The sequence below is a fragment of the Manis pentadactyla genome, chromosome 8 (genome assembly GCF_030020395.1).
Source record: "Manis pentadactyla isolate mManPen7 chromosome 8, mManPen7.hap1, whole genome shotgun sequence".
In the NCBI taxonomy this organism is placed as follows: domain Eukaryota; kingdom Metazoa; phylum Chordata; class Mammalia; order Pholidota; family Manidae; genus Manis; species Manis pentadactyla.
The window spans coordinates 126,927,373-126,947,192 of NC_080026.1; the positions used below are offsets into that span (position 1 = coordinate 126,927,373).

Genomic DNA, 19,820 nt, shown 5'->3' on the forward strand with positions numbered 1-19,820 from the left:
CTCCCACCAGGTTCTGGGGTGGGGGAGCGTTCGGGTCCCTCCTGGCCACAGCTTGTATCTTACCCCCTTTGTGTGATGTTGAGTTCTCACAGATGTAGATGTATCCTGGCTGTTGTACTGCATCCACTGGTGTCTCTTTTAGGAATAGTTGTATTTACTGTATTTTCATAAATATATATGTTTTGGGGAGGAGATTTCCTCTGAACTACTCATGCCGCCATCTTCCTGTGATCCTCTGTCAAATTTTAAAAGACGTTCTTAAATGACATCAGAACTAGCAAAGATATGGTACAGAGATAATTTATTCATTGCTGTGCAATATACATTGCATATATTTGGAATGTAATTTAATATATATAAACAATTGTATGCACCTTGAAAATGTTTATGCCATTTGACCCATTGGTTTTCTGCTTTGAGTTGTATCCCAAGGATAATAATTACAGAAGGAGCCTTATGCACAAAGGTGTTCATAGAATGTTATTTATGGTAAAAAACAAGTAGAAACAACTTAAATGCTGTGCCATAAATAAATGATTAAATTAACTGTGGGTAACCACTGTTCTACCTTTTTATGTTAAATGGTATTAATTGGCATATATAATTAACTGGAGGAAATGTGTATGATAGCACTAAGCAAAAGAAAAAACTAGGAGGCAAATTTACATAATCAGTATCATATGGAAACAAAAGACCACAATGAAATATACTTAAATGTTGATATCATTTGAGTTTGTGTACTAGGACTTAAAGTGAAAATTTTCCTTCTTTCTACTGAAATGGTACTCTACTTAAACTATACACTTAAAGTGTACAGTTTTCTAGGTAAAAGAGTGTTCTTTCAGTTAACGCTTTGCTATGTATGGCACTTAAAGGTAACTGGAAAAAATTTGGAATGGTGAAGGAAATCATAAAATACATGGAGTGTAAATTTTGTGAAGTCAACTAGCAATGTTACCCCTTCCTCATTATCATTTGGTGATTCAGAAAAGGGTGACAATAACCAGTATGAACTGCCCTTAGTTACTGTACAATAGGTGAAGTAAGTCTTTCTTGATTTCTGTAGGCAGTCAGTCTATACACTGAAACATGACATCTGCTTATCATATAGCTTTGGCTAGCTGCAAATGTATTAATATTCATTATCACCTTGCCTCTAAAGCTAGCAACAGCAATATTTAAGTGCAGATCTAAATTCTACAGCTTGATTATATGCTGAATAGTGAAATACTTCCTATAATTCCCTCTAAATGCCCTCCTTAATTTCAGTAGTCTCTCATTCTTATTGTTCGCTAACTAAAAGGGGAAGTGGTCACTGCCCAGTTCTAATGAGCATACAAGATCCTACAGAACCTGTAATTCCATTTGAACTGAGAAGGGGAATGGGCAAGTATTGATGGTATAATAGGAAGAAAGAGCCCTACTATTCTATTTTTGAAAATATATATACTAAAATGAAGTCTTAAGAACAATGTACAGAAGCATCCCCAGTCCATTGTAACTCTCCATTTAACTTTCAACTTACTCTTAAAAATATTTATTCCAAGGGGTTTTATCCTTGTGTAAACATCTAATGATTAAACTTAGTAACTTGTTCAGTCTTTCCTACTTGAACATTCCTTCAGAATTCCTATTTACTAGTAAATTCCCAAAGTTTGTTTACTATTAAATTCTCAAAGTTTAGAACACAATGAACTTCACATATTTGGGTGTTATTTCCCCATCTATACCTGTAGCTATTATGTTTTTCTTCAACTAACTGTATGTAAATTCTAAAGTATAATAATATAATGAGCATCTATGAACTAAACTAGAAAATTACCAGTAACTTGCATTAGCTATGGGCTCCTCCTTAATCCCATAACTGCTACCCTGCCCACCCCGTGCCTTATCCCAGATGTAATTGCTATCCTACATAATTGTGTTTCATTTGTCTGTATATGTGTGTGTGATAACTGATGAGTTTTCTTGCTTATATATAACTTTGTCACATTATGACTTATTTAAAATTCATGCCATATATATACACACAGACACACACACATACACACACACATATAGTCTACCTGCCATATATATACATGCCAAAACAATATGTTGCTTATTTTTGCTTGAGTTATGTAAAAATGGTATTTTTTTTTCTCTTTAGGATTTTGTTTTTATTCAACATTGTGTTTCTAAAATTCACCCATGTTGTTGAGTATAGAAGAGTGAATATGCTACAATTTTTTAAATCAATTCTGTAAATTGGTAATTGGATCTAGAGGCTTGTTCAAAACAGGGTTGAAATTTTTTGGCAATTCTGTATCATAGGTGGTGCTGTGCTCTTCCATCTGAGGCTTATAATTCTTATTAACTCTTGTTTTTTGGATTGTTAGTGTCCATTGATGCCCAATTCCTAGTGACTTTCTAATCATTCTTAATATTTTTTCTGTGGCTTAAACTAAATTATGCTTTAGAAGCAAATAACCCCCAAATTTTACAGCAGGTGTTTATTTCTTGCTCACACTACATATGCATTGGGAATCAGCCACATGTATCTTCATTCTTGACCAAGGCTGAAGGAGCAGCCCCTATTGGGATACAGTCAGTTTCATGACAAAGTAAAGGAGATCATGAGGAAGCATGTGTCTGCTCTTAAAGCTTCTGCTCAGAAGAGATACAGATTACATTTGCTCACATTTTATTTGCAAAAACAAGTCCCATTGCCAAGCCTTATATCAGTGGTGCAGAAATGTAAGATCCTATAGGAAAGGAACACTTTATGTAGGTGAACAGCAAACCATCTACTACATCTGTAAGTAACAGTTTTGTTCTTTCTTTGTAGTCATTATGCCTTCAACTTCTTGTCCTCTTCTGGTGGACTGGGGCTCCAGTACTGTGGTAAATAAAAACAGTGATAGGGAGCATCCTTGTCTTATTCTTGATTTTAAAGGGAAAGCTTCTTATTTTTTTTCCCTATTATGAATATTTTGTGGAGAAATTTTAAGTCATGAATAGGTGTCAAATTTTAATCAAATTTTTTTCTGCTTATATTGAGAGAATCTTATGTATTTTTATTTAATCTGCTAATGTGGTGAGTGACATTTGCAAATATACAAATATTAAACTATGCATACATTCCTGGGATAGCTCAGCTTGGTCATAGTGTGTATTTTTTTTTTTGAGAGGGCATCTCTCATATTTATTGATCAAATGGTTGTTAACAACAATAAAATTCTGTATAGGGGAGTCAGTGCTCAATTTACAATCATTAATCCACCCCAAGCCTAATTCTCGTCAGTCTCCAATCTTCTGAAGCATAACGAACAAGTTCTTACATGGTGAATAGTACAAGGGCAGTCATCACAGAAACTTTCAGTTTTGATCACGCATTATGAACTATAAACAATCAGGTCAAATATGAATATTCGTTTGATTTTTATACTTGATTTATATGTGGATCCCACATTTCTCCCTTTATTATTATTATTATTATTTTTTAATAAAATGCTGAAGTGGTAGGTAGATGCAAGGTAAAGGTAGAAAAAATAGTTTAGTGTTGTAAGAGAGCAAATGTAGATGATTAGGTGTGTGCCTGTAGACTATGTGTTAATCCAAGCTAGACAAGGACAATAAAACATCCATGGATGCAGAAGATTTCTCTCAAAACAGCGGGGGTGAGGTTCTAAGCCTCACCTCTGTTGATCCCCAATTTCTCACCTGATGGCCCCCCTGCGACTGTGCCTGTCTTAGGTTGTTCCTCCCTTGAGGAATCTTACCCGTCTCTGGCTAACCAGTCATCTTCCGGGGCCATACAGGGAAATGTAAAGTTGGTAAGTGAGAGAGAAGCCTTATTGTTTGAAAAGGTTAGCTTTTTACTTCTTTGTAGATTTATGCCCTGTGGCTTCTATGCCCAGCATTTGTCTTGAGGTATCTTTACCACTTGGAGGAATTATGATACTCAGTAAATTCGATATGAGGCATGAATTCTATTTAAGGGTTGTAATTAGGAAGGAAGAAGAAAAGCTATAGAAGTAGCAGATGGAAGAAAACATGGGAAGATTATTTCTTTGACATGTATTCTTGTAGAGTAACTTAAGCATGTATAGGTTTTAAACTACTAATTAAATTGTGCACACACATTAACATAATAGGAATACAGTTACATAACCAAAGCAGATCTATAATTACCAGCCATCTCCAGTGAAACCAAGAAAACCAGTTAGGCACCTTAGGCATTTGTGAAAACTTATCTATGATATGGTGGATATTGTCCAACTGTACTTGAACAGTCTGAGAGAACTCAGACAAATTAAAACAACCCATTCCTAGGAAGTGTTCATATCCCATATGCTCTTTTAACAGTAGATAGTCTGTAGTTGTAAGATTTTGGAGCACTGCAACTTGCACTTCTCCTAATTCTTGGTTGAGTTCCGACAGTGTAGATCCAGTCAAATTTCTTGTTTTACTGTATGCACAGGCCAGCTTAGATATCTCCTTCTTCATTCCCATGGCAAGTCCAGGAACCGGTGGGATGAGTGCAGCTACAGCTGTAGCACCGCCTGGATTTTTGTTGAGGTTTTTTGATCATCTTCTGGTATGACTCTTCCAGAGAGTGCTGATGTTGGAAGTTCTTCTTCATATCGTATCTTAGTTCATTTTCTGGGTAGCCAAATTAGGCTTTGATCCTCTGTATAAACACAAACAAATCCTTTGCCCACACTTTGATATGCCCTTTATACCATTGTGTAGAACACATTGGAGGTCACCGCACAGGAACTGCTTTTTTTTTTTTTTAAGAGAAAGGAATATTACCAGAAAAATGTACCTCCATAGCCAATCATCTGACACCCTTTAAATGATCAAAATTAAGGATATTTAAAGCATGCATTAATCGTTGATTTACATTTAGTTTTATCCTTTCAGGGAGTAATTCCCCTTTTCTTTCTTTTTTTTTTTTATTATCATTAATCTACACTTACATGAAGAATATTATGTTTACTAGGATCTCCCCTATACCAGGTCTCCCCTATAATCCCCTTTCCAGTCACTGTCCATCAGCATAGCAAAATGTTGTAGAATCACTACTTGTCTTCTCTGTGTTGTACAGCCCTCCCCTTTCTCCCACCCCCCCATTATGCATGCTAATCTTAATATCCCCCTTCTTCTGCCCCCCTTATCCCTCCCTACCCACCCATCCTCCCCAGTCCCTTTCCCTCTGGTACCTGTTAGTCCATTCTTGGGTTCTGTGATTCCACTGCTGTTTTGTTCCTTCAGTTTTTCCTTTGTTCTTATACTCCACAGATGAGTGAAATCATGTGGTATTTCTCTTTCTCCGCTTGGCTTATTTCACTGAGCATAATACCCTCCAGCTCCATCCATGTTGCTGCAAATGGTAGGATTTGCCCTCTTCTTATGGCTGAGTAGTATTCCATTGTGTATATGTACCACATCTTCTTTATCCAATCATCTACTGATGGACACTTAGGTTGCTTCCAATTCTTGGCTATTGTAAATAGTGCTGCGATAAACATAGCGGTCCATCTGTCTTTTTCAAACTTGATTGCTGCGTTCTTAGGGTAAATTCCTAGGAGTGGAATTCGTGGATCAAATGGTAAGTCTGTTTTGAGCATTTTGATGAACCTCCATACTGCTTTCCACAATGGTTGAACTAATTTACATTCCCACCAGCAGTGTAGGAGGGTTCCCCTTTCTCCACAGCCTCGCCAACATTTGTTGTTGTTTGTCTCTTGGATGGCAGCCATCCTTACTGGTGTGAGGTGATACCTCATTGTAGTTTTAACTTGCATTTCTCTGATAATTAGCGATGTGGAGCATCTTTTCATGTGTCTGTTGGCCATCTGTATTTCTTTTTTGGAGAACTGTCTGTTCAGTTCCTCTGCCCATTTTTTGATTGGATTATTTGTTTTTTGTTTGTTGAGGCAAGTGAGCTCTTTATATATTTTGGATGTCAAGCCTTTATCGGATCTGTCATTTACAAATATATTCCCCCATACTGTAGAGTTCCTTTTTGTTCTGTTGATGGTGTATTTTGCTGTACAGAAGCTTTTCAGCTTAATATAGACCCACTTGTTCATTTTTGCTGTTGTTTTCTTGCCCGGGGAGATATGTTCAAGAAGAGGTCACTGATGTTTATGTCTAAGAGGTTTTTGCCTATGTTTTTTTCTAAGAGTTTTATGGTTTCATGACTTAACATTCAGGTCTTTGATCCATTTTGAATTTACTTTTGTATATGGGGTTAGACAATGGTCCAGTTTCATTCTCCTACATGTAGCTGTCCAGTTTTGCCAGCACCATCTGTTGAAGAGACTGTCATTTCACCATTGTATGTCCATGGCTCCTTTATCAAATATTAATTGACCATATATGTTTGGGTTAATGTCTGGAGTCTCTAGTCTGTTCCACTTGTCTGTGGCTCTGTTCTTGTGCCAGTACCAAATTGTCTTGATTACTATGGCTTTATAGTAGAGCTTGAAGTTGGGGAGTGAGAACCCCCCTACTTTATTCTTCTTTCTCAGGATTGCTTTGGCTATTCGGGGTCTTTGGTGTTTCCATATGAATTTTTGAATTATTTGTTCCAGTTCATTGAAGAATGTTGCTGGTAGTTTCATAGGGATTGCATCAAATCTGTATATTGCTTTGGGCAGGATGGCCATTTTGACGATATTAATTCTTCCTAGCCACGAGCATGGGATGAGTTTCCATTTGTTAGTGTCCCCTTTAATTTCTCTTAAGAGTGACTTGTAGTTTTCAGAGTATAGGTCTTTCACTTCTTTGGTTAGGTTTATTCCTAGGAATTTTATTCTTTTTGTTGCAATTGTGAATGGAGTTGTTTTCCTGATTTCTCTTTCTGTTGGTTCATTGTTAGTGTATAGGAAAGCTACAGATTTCTGTGTGTTAATTTTGTATCCTACAACTTTGCTGTATTCCAATATCAGTTCCAGTAGATTTGGGGTGGAGTCTTTAGGGTTTTTTATGTACAATATCATGTCATCTGCAAATAGTGACAGTTTAACTTCTTCTTTACCAATCTGGATTCCTTGTATTTCTTTGTTTTGTCTGATTGCCGTGGCCAAGACCTCCAGTACTATGTTAAATAACAGTGGGGAGAGTGGGCATCCCTGTCTAGTTCCCGATCTCAGAGGAAAAGCTTTCAGCTTCCCGCTGTTCAGTATAATGTTGGCTGTGGGTTTATCATGTATTGCCTTTATTATGTTGAGGTACTTGCCCTCTATTCCCATTTTGCTGAGAGTTTTTATCATGAATGGATGTTGAATTTTGTCAAATGCTTTTTCAGCATCTACGGCAATGATCATGTGGTTTTTGTCTTTCCTTTTGTTAATGTGGTGGATGATGTTGATGGATTTTCAAATGTTGTACCATCCTTGCATCCCTGGGATGAATCCCACTTGGTCATGGTGTACGATCCTTTTGATGTATTTTTGAATTCAGTTTGCTAATATTTTGTTGAGTATTTTTGCATCTACATTCATCAGGGATATTGGTCTGTAGTTTTCTTTTTTGGTGGCATCGTTGCCTGGTTTTGGTATTAGGGTGATGTTGGCTTCATAGGATGAGTTTGGGAGTATTCCCTCCTCTTCTATTTTTTGGAAAACTTTAAGGAGAATGGATATTATGTCTTCCTTGTATGTCTGATAAAATTCCGAGTTAAATCCATCTGGCCCGGGGGTTTTGTTCTTTGGTAGTTTTTTGATTACCGCTTCAATTTCGTTGCTGGTAATTCGTCTGTTTGGATTTTCTGTTCCTTTCTGGGTCAGTCTTAGGAGGTTGTATTTTTCTAGGAAGTTGTCCATTTCTCCTATGTTTTCCAGCTTGTTAGCATATAGGTTTACATAGTGCTCTCCAATAATTCTTTGTATTTCTGTGGGGTCCGTTGTGATTTTTCCTTTCTCATTTCTGATTCTGTTTATTTGTGTTGACTCTCTTTTCCTTTTAATAAGTCTGGCTAGAGGCTTATCTATTTTGTTTATTTTATCGAAGAACCAGCTCTTGGTTTCATTGATTTTTGCTATTGTTTTATTCTTCTCAGTTTTATTTATTTCTTCTCTGATCTTTATTATGTCCCTCCTTCTGCTGACCATAGGTCTCATTTGTTCTTCTTTTTGTGACATTAGACCATTCATTTGGGATTGTTCTTCCTTCTTTAAATATGCCTGGATTGTTATATACTTTCCTCTAACGACTGCTTTTGCTGTGTCCCACAGAAGTTGGGGCTTTGTGTTGTTGTTGTCGTTTGTTTCCATATATTGCTGGATCTCCATTTTGATTTGGTCATTGATCCATTGATTATTTAGGAGCGTGTTGTTTAGCCTCCATGTGTTTGTGAGCCTTTTTGCTTTCTTTGTACAGTTTATTTCTAATTTTATGCCTTTGTGGTCTGAAAAGTTGGTTGGTAGGATTTCAATCTTTTGGAATTTTCTGAGGCTCTTTTTCTGGCCTAGTATGTGGTCTATTCTGGAGAATGTTCCATGTGCACTTGAGAAGAATGTGTATCCTGTTGCTTTTGTATGTAGAGTTCTGTAGATGTTTATTAGGTCCATCTGTTCTAGTGTATTGTTCAGTGCCTCTGTGTCCTTACTCATTTTCTGTCTGGTGGATCTTTGTCCTTTGGAGTGAGTGGTGTGTTGAAGTCTCCCAGAATGAATGCATTGCATTCTATTTCCTCCTTTAGTTCTGTTAGTATTTGTTTCAGATATGTTGGTGCTCCTGTATTGGGTGCAAATATATTTATAGTGGTTATATCCTCTTGTTGGACTGAGCCATTTAACATTATGTAATGTCCTTCTTTATCTTTTGTTACTTTCTTTATTTTGAAGTCTGTTTTGTCTAATACTGGTATTGCAACTCCTGCTTTTTTCTCTCTGTTGTTTGCATGAAATATGTTTTTCCATCCCTTGACTTTAAGTCTGTGCATGTCTTTGGGTTTGAGGTGAGTCTCTTGTAAGCAGCATATGGATGGATCTTGCTTTTTTATCCATTCTATTACTCTGTGTCTTTTGATTGGTGCATTCAATCCAGTTATATTTAGGGTGATTATTGAAAGGTATGTACTTATTGCCATTGCAGGCTTTAAGTTTGTGGTTACCAAAGGTTCAGGGTTAGCTTCTTTACTATCTTACTGTCTAACTTAACTCACTTGTTGAGCTATTATAAACACAGTCTGCTGATTCTTTATTTCTCTCCCTTCTTATTCCTCCTCCTCCATTCTTCATATGTTGGGTGTTTTGTTCTGTGCTATTTTTAGGAGTGTTCCCATCTAGAGCAGTCCCTGTAAGATGCCCTGTAGAGGTGGTTTGTGGGAGGCTAATTCCCTCAACTTTTGCTTGTCTGGGAATTGTTTAATCCCTCCTTCATATTTAAATGATATTCATGCTGGATACAGTAGTCTTGGTTCGAGGCCCTTCTGTTTCATTGCATTAAGTATATCATGCCATTCTCTTCTGGCCTGTAGGGTTTCTGTTGAGAAGTCTGATGATAGCCTGATGGGTTTTCTTTTGTAGGTGACCTTTTTTTTCTCTCTGGCTGCCTTTAATACTTTGTCCTTGTCTTTGATCTTTGCCATTTTAATCATTATGTGTCTTGGTGTTGCCCTCCTTGGATTCCTTGTCATGGGAGTTCTGTGTACCTCTGTGGTCTGAGAGGCCATTTCCTCCCCTAGTTTGCAGAAGTTTTCAGCAATTATTTCTTCAAAGACACTTTCTATCCCTTTTTCTCTTTCTTCTTCTTCTGGTACCCCTATAATGCGGATATTGTTCCATTTCAATTGGTCACTCAGCTCTCTTAGAATTCTTTCATTCCTGGAGATCCTTTTATCTCTCTCTGCATCAGCTTCTCTGCGTTCCTCTTCTCTGTTTTCTAGTCCATTAATGGTCTCTTGCATCTCATCCATTCTGTTTTGAAGTCCTTCCAGAGCTTGTTTTATTTCTGTATTCTCCTTCCTTAGTTCTTGCATATTTCTCTGCAAGTCCATCAGAATGGTTATGACTTTTGTTTTGAATTCTTTTTCAGGAAGTCTGTTTAAATCTGTCTACCCAGGTTCCTTCTCAGGGGAAGATGTATCAGATGCCAAAGCTGTCTGGGTTATTCTTGTCTGGATCAAATTTTTTTGCCTTTTCATGTTGATAGGTGCTATTGACTGTCAGCTGGGAGGGCCAAACTTTCCACTTGCTACTGGCCTTTCTTTACTGGGACAGCTGCGACCCCTAGTGGCTTGTGTTGGCTACTTGCATGTAGACTGGGTCTTTGTGTCTTTACGGCGGGTATGGAGGAAGCTCTCTTGCTGAGGGCGTGGCCAGCCTTAGGCTGCTTCTCTGCTATCACCGCGCCCCGGAGGGGTAATGGACGGGGGGCTGTTTGGCTGTTTACCTCCATGAGGGGTCTCAGAGCTGATGCCCAAGTGGTTAGTGCGCCCGGTTTTCCCTGGGATTTCCATCTGCTGGACTGTGACCTATGTTGTTTCCGTCCAGCTGTTGCGTCCCTGTCCCTTTAAGACTTTCAAAAAGCACTCGCTTTTGTTTGTCACAGGGGCATCAGCTTTGGAACCCGCTCAGAGGTCTTGCTGCCCTGTTTCCCTCGTTTCCAGCCCTCCACGCATGCACTGTGTCTGCGCTCTGGTGCGGGTGGCTGGGGCTGGGTGTTTAGCAGTCCTGGGCTCTGTCTCCCTCCCGCTCTGCCTACTCTTCTCGCGCCAGGGGCTGGGGGGAGGTGTGCTCGGGTCCCGCCGGGCCGGGGCTTGTATCTTACCCCTTTCACCAGGCGCTGGGCTCTCACACGTGTGGATGTAGTCTGGCTGTTGTCCTGTGTCTTCTGGTCTCTTTTTTAGGATTAGTTATATTTGCTGTATTTTCAAAAATATATATGTTTTTGGGAGGAGATTTCCACTGTCCTACTCACACTGCCATGTTGGCTGCACCCCATAGTGTGTATTTTTTAACGTACTGCTGTTTTACTTTGCTAATATTTTAAAATTTTGCATTTATATTTATGAGTGAGACTTTATGTACTATTGTTGCATGGTTTCAGTATCAAGTCTATAACAGGCCTCATAAAATGATATGGAAGATTATTTCTTTTTCAGTTCTCTGGAAGATTTTTCACAAGATTAGAATGATCTGTTTGCTGAAATTTTGACATTTATTAGAACTTTAGAACTTGCTTCTAATCCACCTGAGCCTAGTGTTTTCTTTGTAGCAACTTTTGGACCAGTTTGATTTTCCTTGTGGTATAGTACAGTTCAGTCTTTCTATTTCTTCTGGAATAAATTTTGAAAATTTTGTTTTTTTCTATAATTTGTCCATTTCACCTAAATTTGCAAATTCATGACATAAAAATTTTCATTGTATTTTCTCATTTTGGGAGAAGGGCACTTTTTTATCCCTTTTCTTTTAATTTAATTTTTTCAGATTTAATGCAGAGCTCAATGCACACCTGTAAATCCTTTATTCATCTATCTATCTGTCATTTATTTATTTATCTTGCTGCATCATTTTAGATTAAGTTGCAGATTTAACAGCACTTCATCATATATCTCCTGAGAACTTGGTTATTCTTCTACATCACCACAGGATAACTAACACACTTAAGAAATTTAACCCTGGTACAATACTGTTAATCTAAAATACAATCTACATTAGTATTTCTCCTTTTATTGTAAGAGTGTTCTTTACAGTTACCTTTCCTTTTTAAGAGTCTAGGCCAGTTTTCTGGTAGAATGTCTCTCAGATAAATTTGAATTATATGTTCCTTTGAGATTTGATGCAAGTTAAATGCTTTTTGGCAAGAATAATGTATAAATGATATTGTGTCCTCAGAGCATTACATCAGGAGGCATATAATGTCTCCCTGTTTCATTTGGGGTAATGTTAGGTTTGATCCCTTAGTTAAGATTGTGTCTGCCAGATTTCTCCAGTTTGAAAGTACTCTTTTTCCAGTGATCATTAATAAGTGATTTAGGGGATGACTCTGAGACCTTGTGTAGGTAGCCTTTCCCCAGTCACTGTTTGCTCAGTCATTTTAGTTAACATCCACTAGTGATTTTTCTCTGGATCACTTATTACAATAGTGGTTGAAAAATGGTAATTTTCTAATAATGAGTTCCTTCTTTATTTATTAGTTGGTAAAATTCTGTTTTTTAAAAAAAGGAAAGGTTCCCTTCTCCCCACAGACACTTTTAATTTCTTTTAAGATTTTGTATGAACTCATGGATTTCTATTTTACTTCATGGGTTATAATCCATTCCTATTGTTATTTTTGATGCTGAAATTGTCCCAAATTTGGCCAGAGGCTGTCCCCTTGAACTCAATATCTGTGTTTTTTTTGACACATTCCCATCAGTTTTGGATCACTTTCTTTCTTGTGCAACTAGGTATTTTAGGCTCACCTAATATATTATCTACCTTGGCCTTGGGATCACTTATTTCTTCAAAGAGGCCTAGTATCTTTTAGTTGGGAATGGTGTTTAGAAACTAAGATTAGCATGTTAGGTGTGCTCATTGCTACTGGATGCCATTGCTTCTGCACACTTCATATAGACAAAAATAAAAATACCATTTTTTTAAATCAGAAATTTATACTGATCCCTTCCAATTCAAATCCAAAATGACAGGATTTGTTTTCTTCTCCCTCCATTCTATGTGTATGTCTTCCTTCAAGTGAAAACTCTGGTTCTTAACAGCATCAGTGTAATTATACATTTCCCAAATCCTATAGTATTGCAAAAACATTTAGAATTAATAGCTGTGTACCCTCACTAGCAGCAGGTACTAAATAAACTTTAAGATACCTTGGTAATTCTTATTGCCTTACTACATATTCCACTGTGTTTGAAAATTACTTGAATTAATTCCTTTTTACTTTTCTCTGTGATTATAATTTTGAAATGTAGTTAGGTTTTTTATTTGTTTCTGTTTGTGTTTAATCCAATGTTATTTTATGTCAAACTTCTTTTCCCTTCAACTTTATTGATTTAATTTTATTTGTTGAATATGTGAACCATCAGCATGACTCAAAAGTCAAAAGTATATAAAAGATATACCCAGAGGAGTTTCATTTCATTCCATATCTATTCCACTGCATTTTCATTTATTGCTGTAGGTAACCATTTTCACTAGTTTCTGGTATATCTCTCATGTCACTTTTTGCAAAAATAAACATATATATATATATATATTCTTATATCCCATTTTCTTTTTCACATGTTAACACACTACATCTTGCTGTTTGTGTCTTGCTGTTTTTCAATTAATAATATATCCTGAATTCACTCCATATTAGTTGAAATCATCCTCATTCTTTTTATACTATATAATACTCCATTATGTGGATATATAGTAGTTTATTCAGCCAGTCTCCTAAGAATGAACACAGGCTGTTTCCAATATTGTTGTTTCCAATATTTCCAAATAATATTTCAATAAATAAATTTGTATACATGTTATTTTGTATTTATAAGGTTTATTACTGATGTGAAATGGCAGGGTCAAAAGAAAAATATAGGTGTAGTTTTGTTAGATATTGCCAAATCCTCCTACATTGAGGTTTAACCATTTTGAATTTCCACTAGCAATGTTTGAGTACACTTGTTTCCCCATGGCCTTATCAAAAGAGAGTGTTATCAGGTTTTTGAAGTTTTACCAGTCTGAAAGAAGAGCAATTATATTGCATTTGCAAATCTTTTATTATGAGTGAAATTGAGCATTTTTCTTATGTTTAAAGAGGATTTGTCTTCTGTGACCTGCCTGTCTATGACTTTTCCCCATTTTTTTATAAGGTTTTGGTCTTTTTCCCCCTTGGTAATAAGGTTTCTGTCTATATTAGGGTGATTAGTTAGACCTTTATTTCTAATATAAGTGGAAAATATTTTCTCCCAGATTGTCATTCATCTTTTGACTTTATTTATGTTCTTAGCTTTGCAATTTTTTTTAATGTAATTGAATTTAATCCTCTTTTATTACATTTGTATTTTGAGTCAAATTAGAATGTCTTTGACCACAACCAGCTTATAAAGAAATTTAATTATGTATTCACTTTGTCCTTATGCAGCTAATTTTTTTACATTTAACTTTTTAATCCAGTTAGAATATATTTTTGTGTGTGCTGTGAGATACAGAGCCAACTTTAGCTTTGATTACCCATTTATATTCACATAGCAAATAACTACCCAGTTTTCCTTACACAGCTTAATAAGAAGTCCATCTTCCTTTCCCCAGTGATTTGAAGTACCACCTTTAGCATATACTCAATGTCCATTTGTACTTTGGCCTATTTCTGTCTTCTATGTCCCACTGCTCTATATATGCCAGTACTGTACTCTTTTAATTATAAAGTGTTAATAGTATTATTTAGGATCTGATAGAGCTAGTCACCCTTCTTTGTTATTTTCAGGAAAGACCTGAAAAAGAAAAACATTCAAGAGCTTTCCTAGAATGTTTATTTTTTTTATATGAATTTTAGAATCAATTTGCCCAGCACCAAGAAAAAAAGAGTGTTAGTGTTTTTATTGGGATGAAACTAACTTTTATTTAACTGGGGAATAATCAATTTTTACATTGTCCTATCTGAGAAAAAGTCACGTAAGTTATTACTGGTAACAATGAAGACTTTATTTTTGTTTGTTAATGTTGTATCTTGCTTCCCTTGTAAGTTATTTTATTGTTTGAATTGGTTTTATTATCGATTCTCAGGTTTTCCAGGTATATTGTCAATCACCTGAAAAAAATGTGCTAGCTTTATTTCCTCTTTCCAATTCCTATTCCTCTAATTATTTTCTCTAGACTTAATTTATTTCAATGGCTAGTTCTTCCATCAAAATATTAATAAGAATTGATACAGTGGGTATGCTTGTTCCTGACCTTAGGGGGGTTTACTTTAGGACTGACATATGTGTTTTTTTATCATGTAAAAAGAGTCTCTGTCAATTCTGATTCTTATTGAATGTTTTTATCAGAGGCAAGTTTTATATATTTCAAAGCTCCTTTAAGCATTTCTAGAGGTAATCATATTATTTTTCTTCCTGGAAATATTAATATGGTCAGTTTTATTATTGAATTTCTAATATTGAGCCACATGTTGATTCCTAGAATAAATCTTAATTGATCATAAAATATCATTTACTTAATGTGTATTAGATTCTTTTTGCTAATATTTTATTTAGAATTTTTGCATCAGTATTTATTCATAAATTCATTGTGTGTGTGTGTGTGTGTGTGTGTGTGTGTGTGTGTGTACTATCTGTCAGTTTACCTTGGAGAAACAGGAGTCAAAAAATAAGAAACCACAACTCTTACACCCCAAAAATAAGAGCCATTGATTTACAACTTCCTTCAATTCTACAAAAGCCAGTGTTCTCAACCATGAGGCCTCAGACCTGTTCTCAGTGTTTGTCCTTGCAGGGCAGGACTTTCTCTTTCTGAGGGTCATTTAATCTGTGATTCATCGCCACATGCCTTCCTTTCCTTTTCTCCTCTCCCATTTAATTGCTGTTTCACTCTCTGCATTGATGCAGACTTCAGAGCTGGTTCTGCTGGATTTAGATGTTCTATTTCTGTACCTCATATAAACTCAAGTATGTAATATCCTGTTTCCTAATTAGCTTACAGGTATGACTTATGGGTGGCTTAATTTGTCTTCTTATTGATAGTTTTTTATAGGTGGTGGTTGTTATGCTATAAGAACCTGGATTATTGTAATTGTCTTTTTTTAAAGACAAGCTTATTGAAGTATAATTTACATACATTAAAATTCTTTTTTGTATACAGTTCTATTAGTTTTTGGCAAACATATTCAGTCATTTAACCACCACCACAATCAACCACCATCATCCCAAAATATTCCCTCTTGAGCATTTATAACCAGTGCCCACAATCCATACCCAGCCTCCAACTATTTTCTCTTCCTAGTTTTGTCTTTTGAAATGTCATAGAAATGGAGTGATATGTTATGCAGACTCATAGGTCTTGCTTCTTTTTTTAGCATAATGCATTTGAGATTTATCCATACTGTTCCATATTTTAAAGATAATGGCTGATAATTTTCTAAAAATGATTAAATAATTTAAAACAGATACAAGATGCTTGGAGAAATCCCATCAGCACTTAGAATTAAAAAAACACATTTCTACACATCATATTCAAACCTCTGAAAAACAAAGATAAAGAGAAAAACATGAAGAAAGAGAAAGAAAAGACTAAAAAAAATTACATGCAAAGGAATAAAGATAAAAGCAGTACAGTACACTTCTCATCAGAAATGAAAGTCAGAATACAAGAGAATGACATTCCTTAAAGATCAAAAGCTATCAACTCAGATTTCCCAGTGAAAATAACTTTCACAAATGAAACTAAATTAAGATATTTTTAAACAAATTTAAGTTGATAGAATTCTTTCTCAATAAACTGCGTAACAAAAAAAGGCTATAGTTAGTTTTTCAGGAAGAAGGAATATAATACCAGATAGAAACTTGGAGCTACACAAAGAAAATAAAGCTCCAGAATTGTTAAAATGAAGGTAAATATAAAAGCCTTTTTTCCCACTTTTAATTGCTGTAAAAGATAAATGACTAAAGCAAAAGTAGTAGCAATATATTTTCTGTTTATAGTATATGTAAAAGAAAAATGTGTGATGACAATAGAACAAAGAACAGGAGGCAGAAATTGGAAATACACAGTTATAAAATTCTTATACTTTAAATACATCAGTATATTTGCAAGTACATAGTAATGAATTGAAGATATATATTATAAACCAAGTACAAGCATTACAAAATTTTTAAAGTATGTATAAAAACGTCAGTAGAGGAGATAAAATACAATCATTAAAAAATCAACTAATAGAAAAACAGGCAGAAAGAAAGGGAAAAAAGGAACAAAGAACAGATGGAACAAATAGAAAACAGCTGGCAAAAAGCTCTATTTTTAATCCAGCCATATAAATAATAATGCTATATGTAAATGGTTTAAACACACCAACTAAAAGACAGATATTATTACATTAGGTAATAGAGTAAGGCACAACTACATAGTTTCTACAAAAAAACTCACTTTAAATATAAAGATGTATAGAGGTTAAAAGTAAAAGAATGGAAAATAAAATCCTATACCAGCAGTGTCTTGAGATTTCTAATTTCTTCATAACATTGTCAACATTTGGAATTGCCTGTATTTTCATTTTAGCTCATCAGGTGGATGTCTTTTAGTATTTCATTGTGTTTTCCTTTTCATTTCCTTGATAACTGATGAAGTTGAGCACCTTTTCATATTTGTATTAGCCATTGGATACCTTCTTTTGGTAATAATCTGATAAAGGATGTGTGTGTTTATTTGCCCATTTTCCATTGTGTTGTCTTTTCCTTATTGACTTATATAATTCTTCATATATTATCAATATAATCTGGTGTTTATTGTCTCTGCTGACTTTCACTTACAATGGCTTGTCTTCTTGGGTGCTTGGTGATCTTTGATTGTGACCTCTTCGTTTGCTCTTATTGGAAGGTCTGTAGGTCTAAGTATGTTAAACTTTCCTCCAGAGAGGATTTTCTTTTGCTTCTGCTCATGTACAGGGAATGCCACTTACCTAGGAACCCTTCGGTCTCTCCTTAAGGGTTGGGGCTCAGCAGAGGATCAAGTTGATCTATACTTTTCACCTTGTGGCTGGCCCAAATTGCTTAGGTTTATGAGAGCAATACTGCTCTTAGTATCTGCCCTCAGGGCAGCCTCACCCGTCTAGTTGCTCAGTCTCTCCAGCCGCAGCTCATGGCTTTTGCTTATGTTTTTCTTTGTGGAAGGAACATTAGTCATAATGCTAGAAATGGAAGACTGCTTCTTTACTATTTTCCACATTATAGATAGACATAAAATAATTTCTGAAAAAAATAATTTCAGGATATTCAAAGAATTAAAGCCTTAATTGGGGAAAAAATGTTGATACTACTTTTTCACTCTCAAAATATATTTTAATTACATATGTGTATTATAAGTTGATGTTTAATTTTAAAGAGCAAGAAGAAATCTCAGAGATAATTTTTTTTTCTGAACTTAAATGTTTTCAGGTGAGATCAGAGAGGCTAAATGAGTTAGCCAACGATATTCAGTTTGTTGGTGGCCAGGACCAAAACACAGGTCTTCACACAGTACTATATTTTTTTTCCACTAAACCAAGTTGCTCTTCTAATTAACCTAAAATTATTAAGTGTCTATTATTTATTCAGTCTATTTTATCCTCTTTATAGGAGTTTTTTGTTTCAAAACTTTATGTAGTTCTTACAGAATTATAAAGAAGTAAAATTTCTTTCCAAATTCTTTAGTGTTAATTTGAAGTTCTAATGACACAAGCTGAAAATCTGCCACTATCCATGGAATAAAACACTACTATAAAAGTGTATTGCTTAACTGATAGGGTGAGTTGTTTCTTTAAAACAGGCTTAAAAAAGAATTAGAACTTTATAAGGAAGATGACATGCAAAGTGTTTATGAAGCTCTCCGAACAGAAATAGAATTTTTGGAGTTGGTAAGACATCCTTGATAATTTAACTTCTGTTCAACATTATCTTACTTCTTGGTAAGATTGGTTTTACTGGTACACTTATTGCTGAACTACTCTTTGCCCTGTGTATGGATTTGTAATAGATTGAAAAAAACAAATAGAACAGCTATAACAAATGAAACTCAGGTCAGGATATAAATCTGGGATATGTTGTGAGTTCCTGGAGGGTTAGGTGCTACATAAAGCAAGTTATATTCAAAGAGATTATGTACCATTTAAAACTAAGTTGAAAAAATTCACACCTGCCCTCACAACATTCCCTTGACTGAAATTGTTATTAGAGGATTAATGCACTGAGGGAGTTTAACTATCATAAAGCTTAAAAGCTTTTTGTTTTTGAAAGGCATAAATTATACTTTTATTACATTTGAGCCTAAAACTTTCTTATTACAGATTTTTATGATCTCAAGAACTTTGGATTCAATTATTGGAAACTTATTTTCAGATTGTGTGGGAACACTTTAAATTGCTTTTAACCTCTCACTTTAGTTGTTTATAAAATGAACACAGTATTTGCTGTGCTGTGTTTCAATAGAAGACATACATAACTAGCTTTGAAGTATGTTAAAATATAGTTTTAGTTTAATATATTACATTTTCTTTCGTATTTATTTTCTGTAAACATTTTCTTGTTTAAAAATGTTCCAGTGGTTATGATAGGATTTATGTTTTTATAAAAACTTTCAAAAATAAAATTTAGAGATGTTAAATTGAAATGAATTTTATGTAATTCCTTTATTAAGAATTTCATTTTCCTTAAGAATAATGGTTATGCTTTCTTTTCAGACATTGGCACAGAAAGATTTTCAAGAAAACAAGTAACTTCTTAAGAATTGATCAGCTATCTGAGATTTGATCAAACCATTTTAAAATTAAAACTTTTTGTGCTCTTAGCAGTGGATATTTGAATGATGCCCATTACAACAGATCCTTCTGGAAAATGTGAGGTCTAGAATGTTCAAATTGATATTTAGAATTGGTATATTAGCACTTAAGATAAATAATTTTTTGTGTAGTTACTTGCTGGAACTTTAAGGGTTCTTGTGTGGTTTGATTTCATTTCTAAAGGAAGGAAAAAGGAGAAGTAGATATTTTGTTCTCAGGCTTCTTCTAGCCTCTTGACCCTTAAGCTGATCTGTACTTTCTGATGTTCTTCATTCTTTGTTGCAGCTTACCATGGGTCCAATCAAACACGTGTAGGAACAAATGATCAGATTATCGATCTAGTTTTGTCAGTGCCATGTACACCAACAAAGATG

The 19,820-nt window shown here is 35.1% G+C and overlaps 1 protein-coding gene across 1 annotated transcript in view; it reads left to right on the forward strand.

Annotated features, from left to right (window-relative positions):
* Positions 1 to 19,491, forward strand: part of CCDC172 (coiled-coil domain containing 172) — a 76,410-nt gene extending 56,919 nt beyond the window's left edge. The window contains exons 8-9 of the mRNA XM_057506377.1: positions 18,438 to 18,525; positions 19,348 to 19,491. Of these exons, the coding sequence (XP_057362360.1) occupies positions 18,438 to 18,525; positions 19,348 to 19,383 (124 nt within the window). The 3' untranslated portion in view covers positions 19,384 to 19,491. The remainder of the gene's footprint in view (positions 1 to 18,437; positions 18,526 to 19,347) is intronic.
* The last annotated feature ends 329 nt before the right edge of the window (positions 19,492 to 19,820 follow it).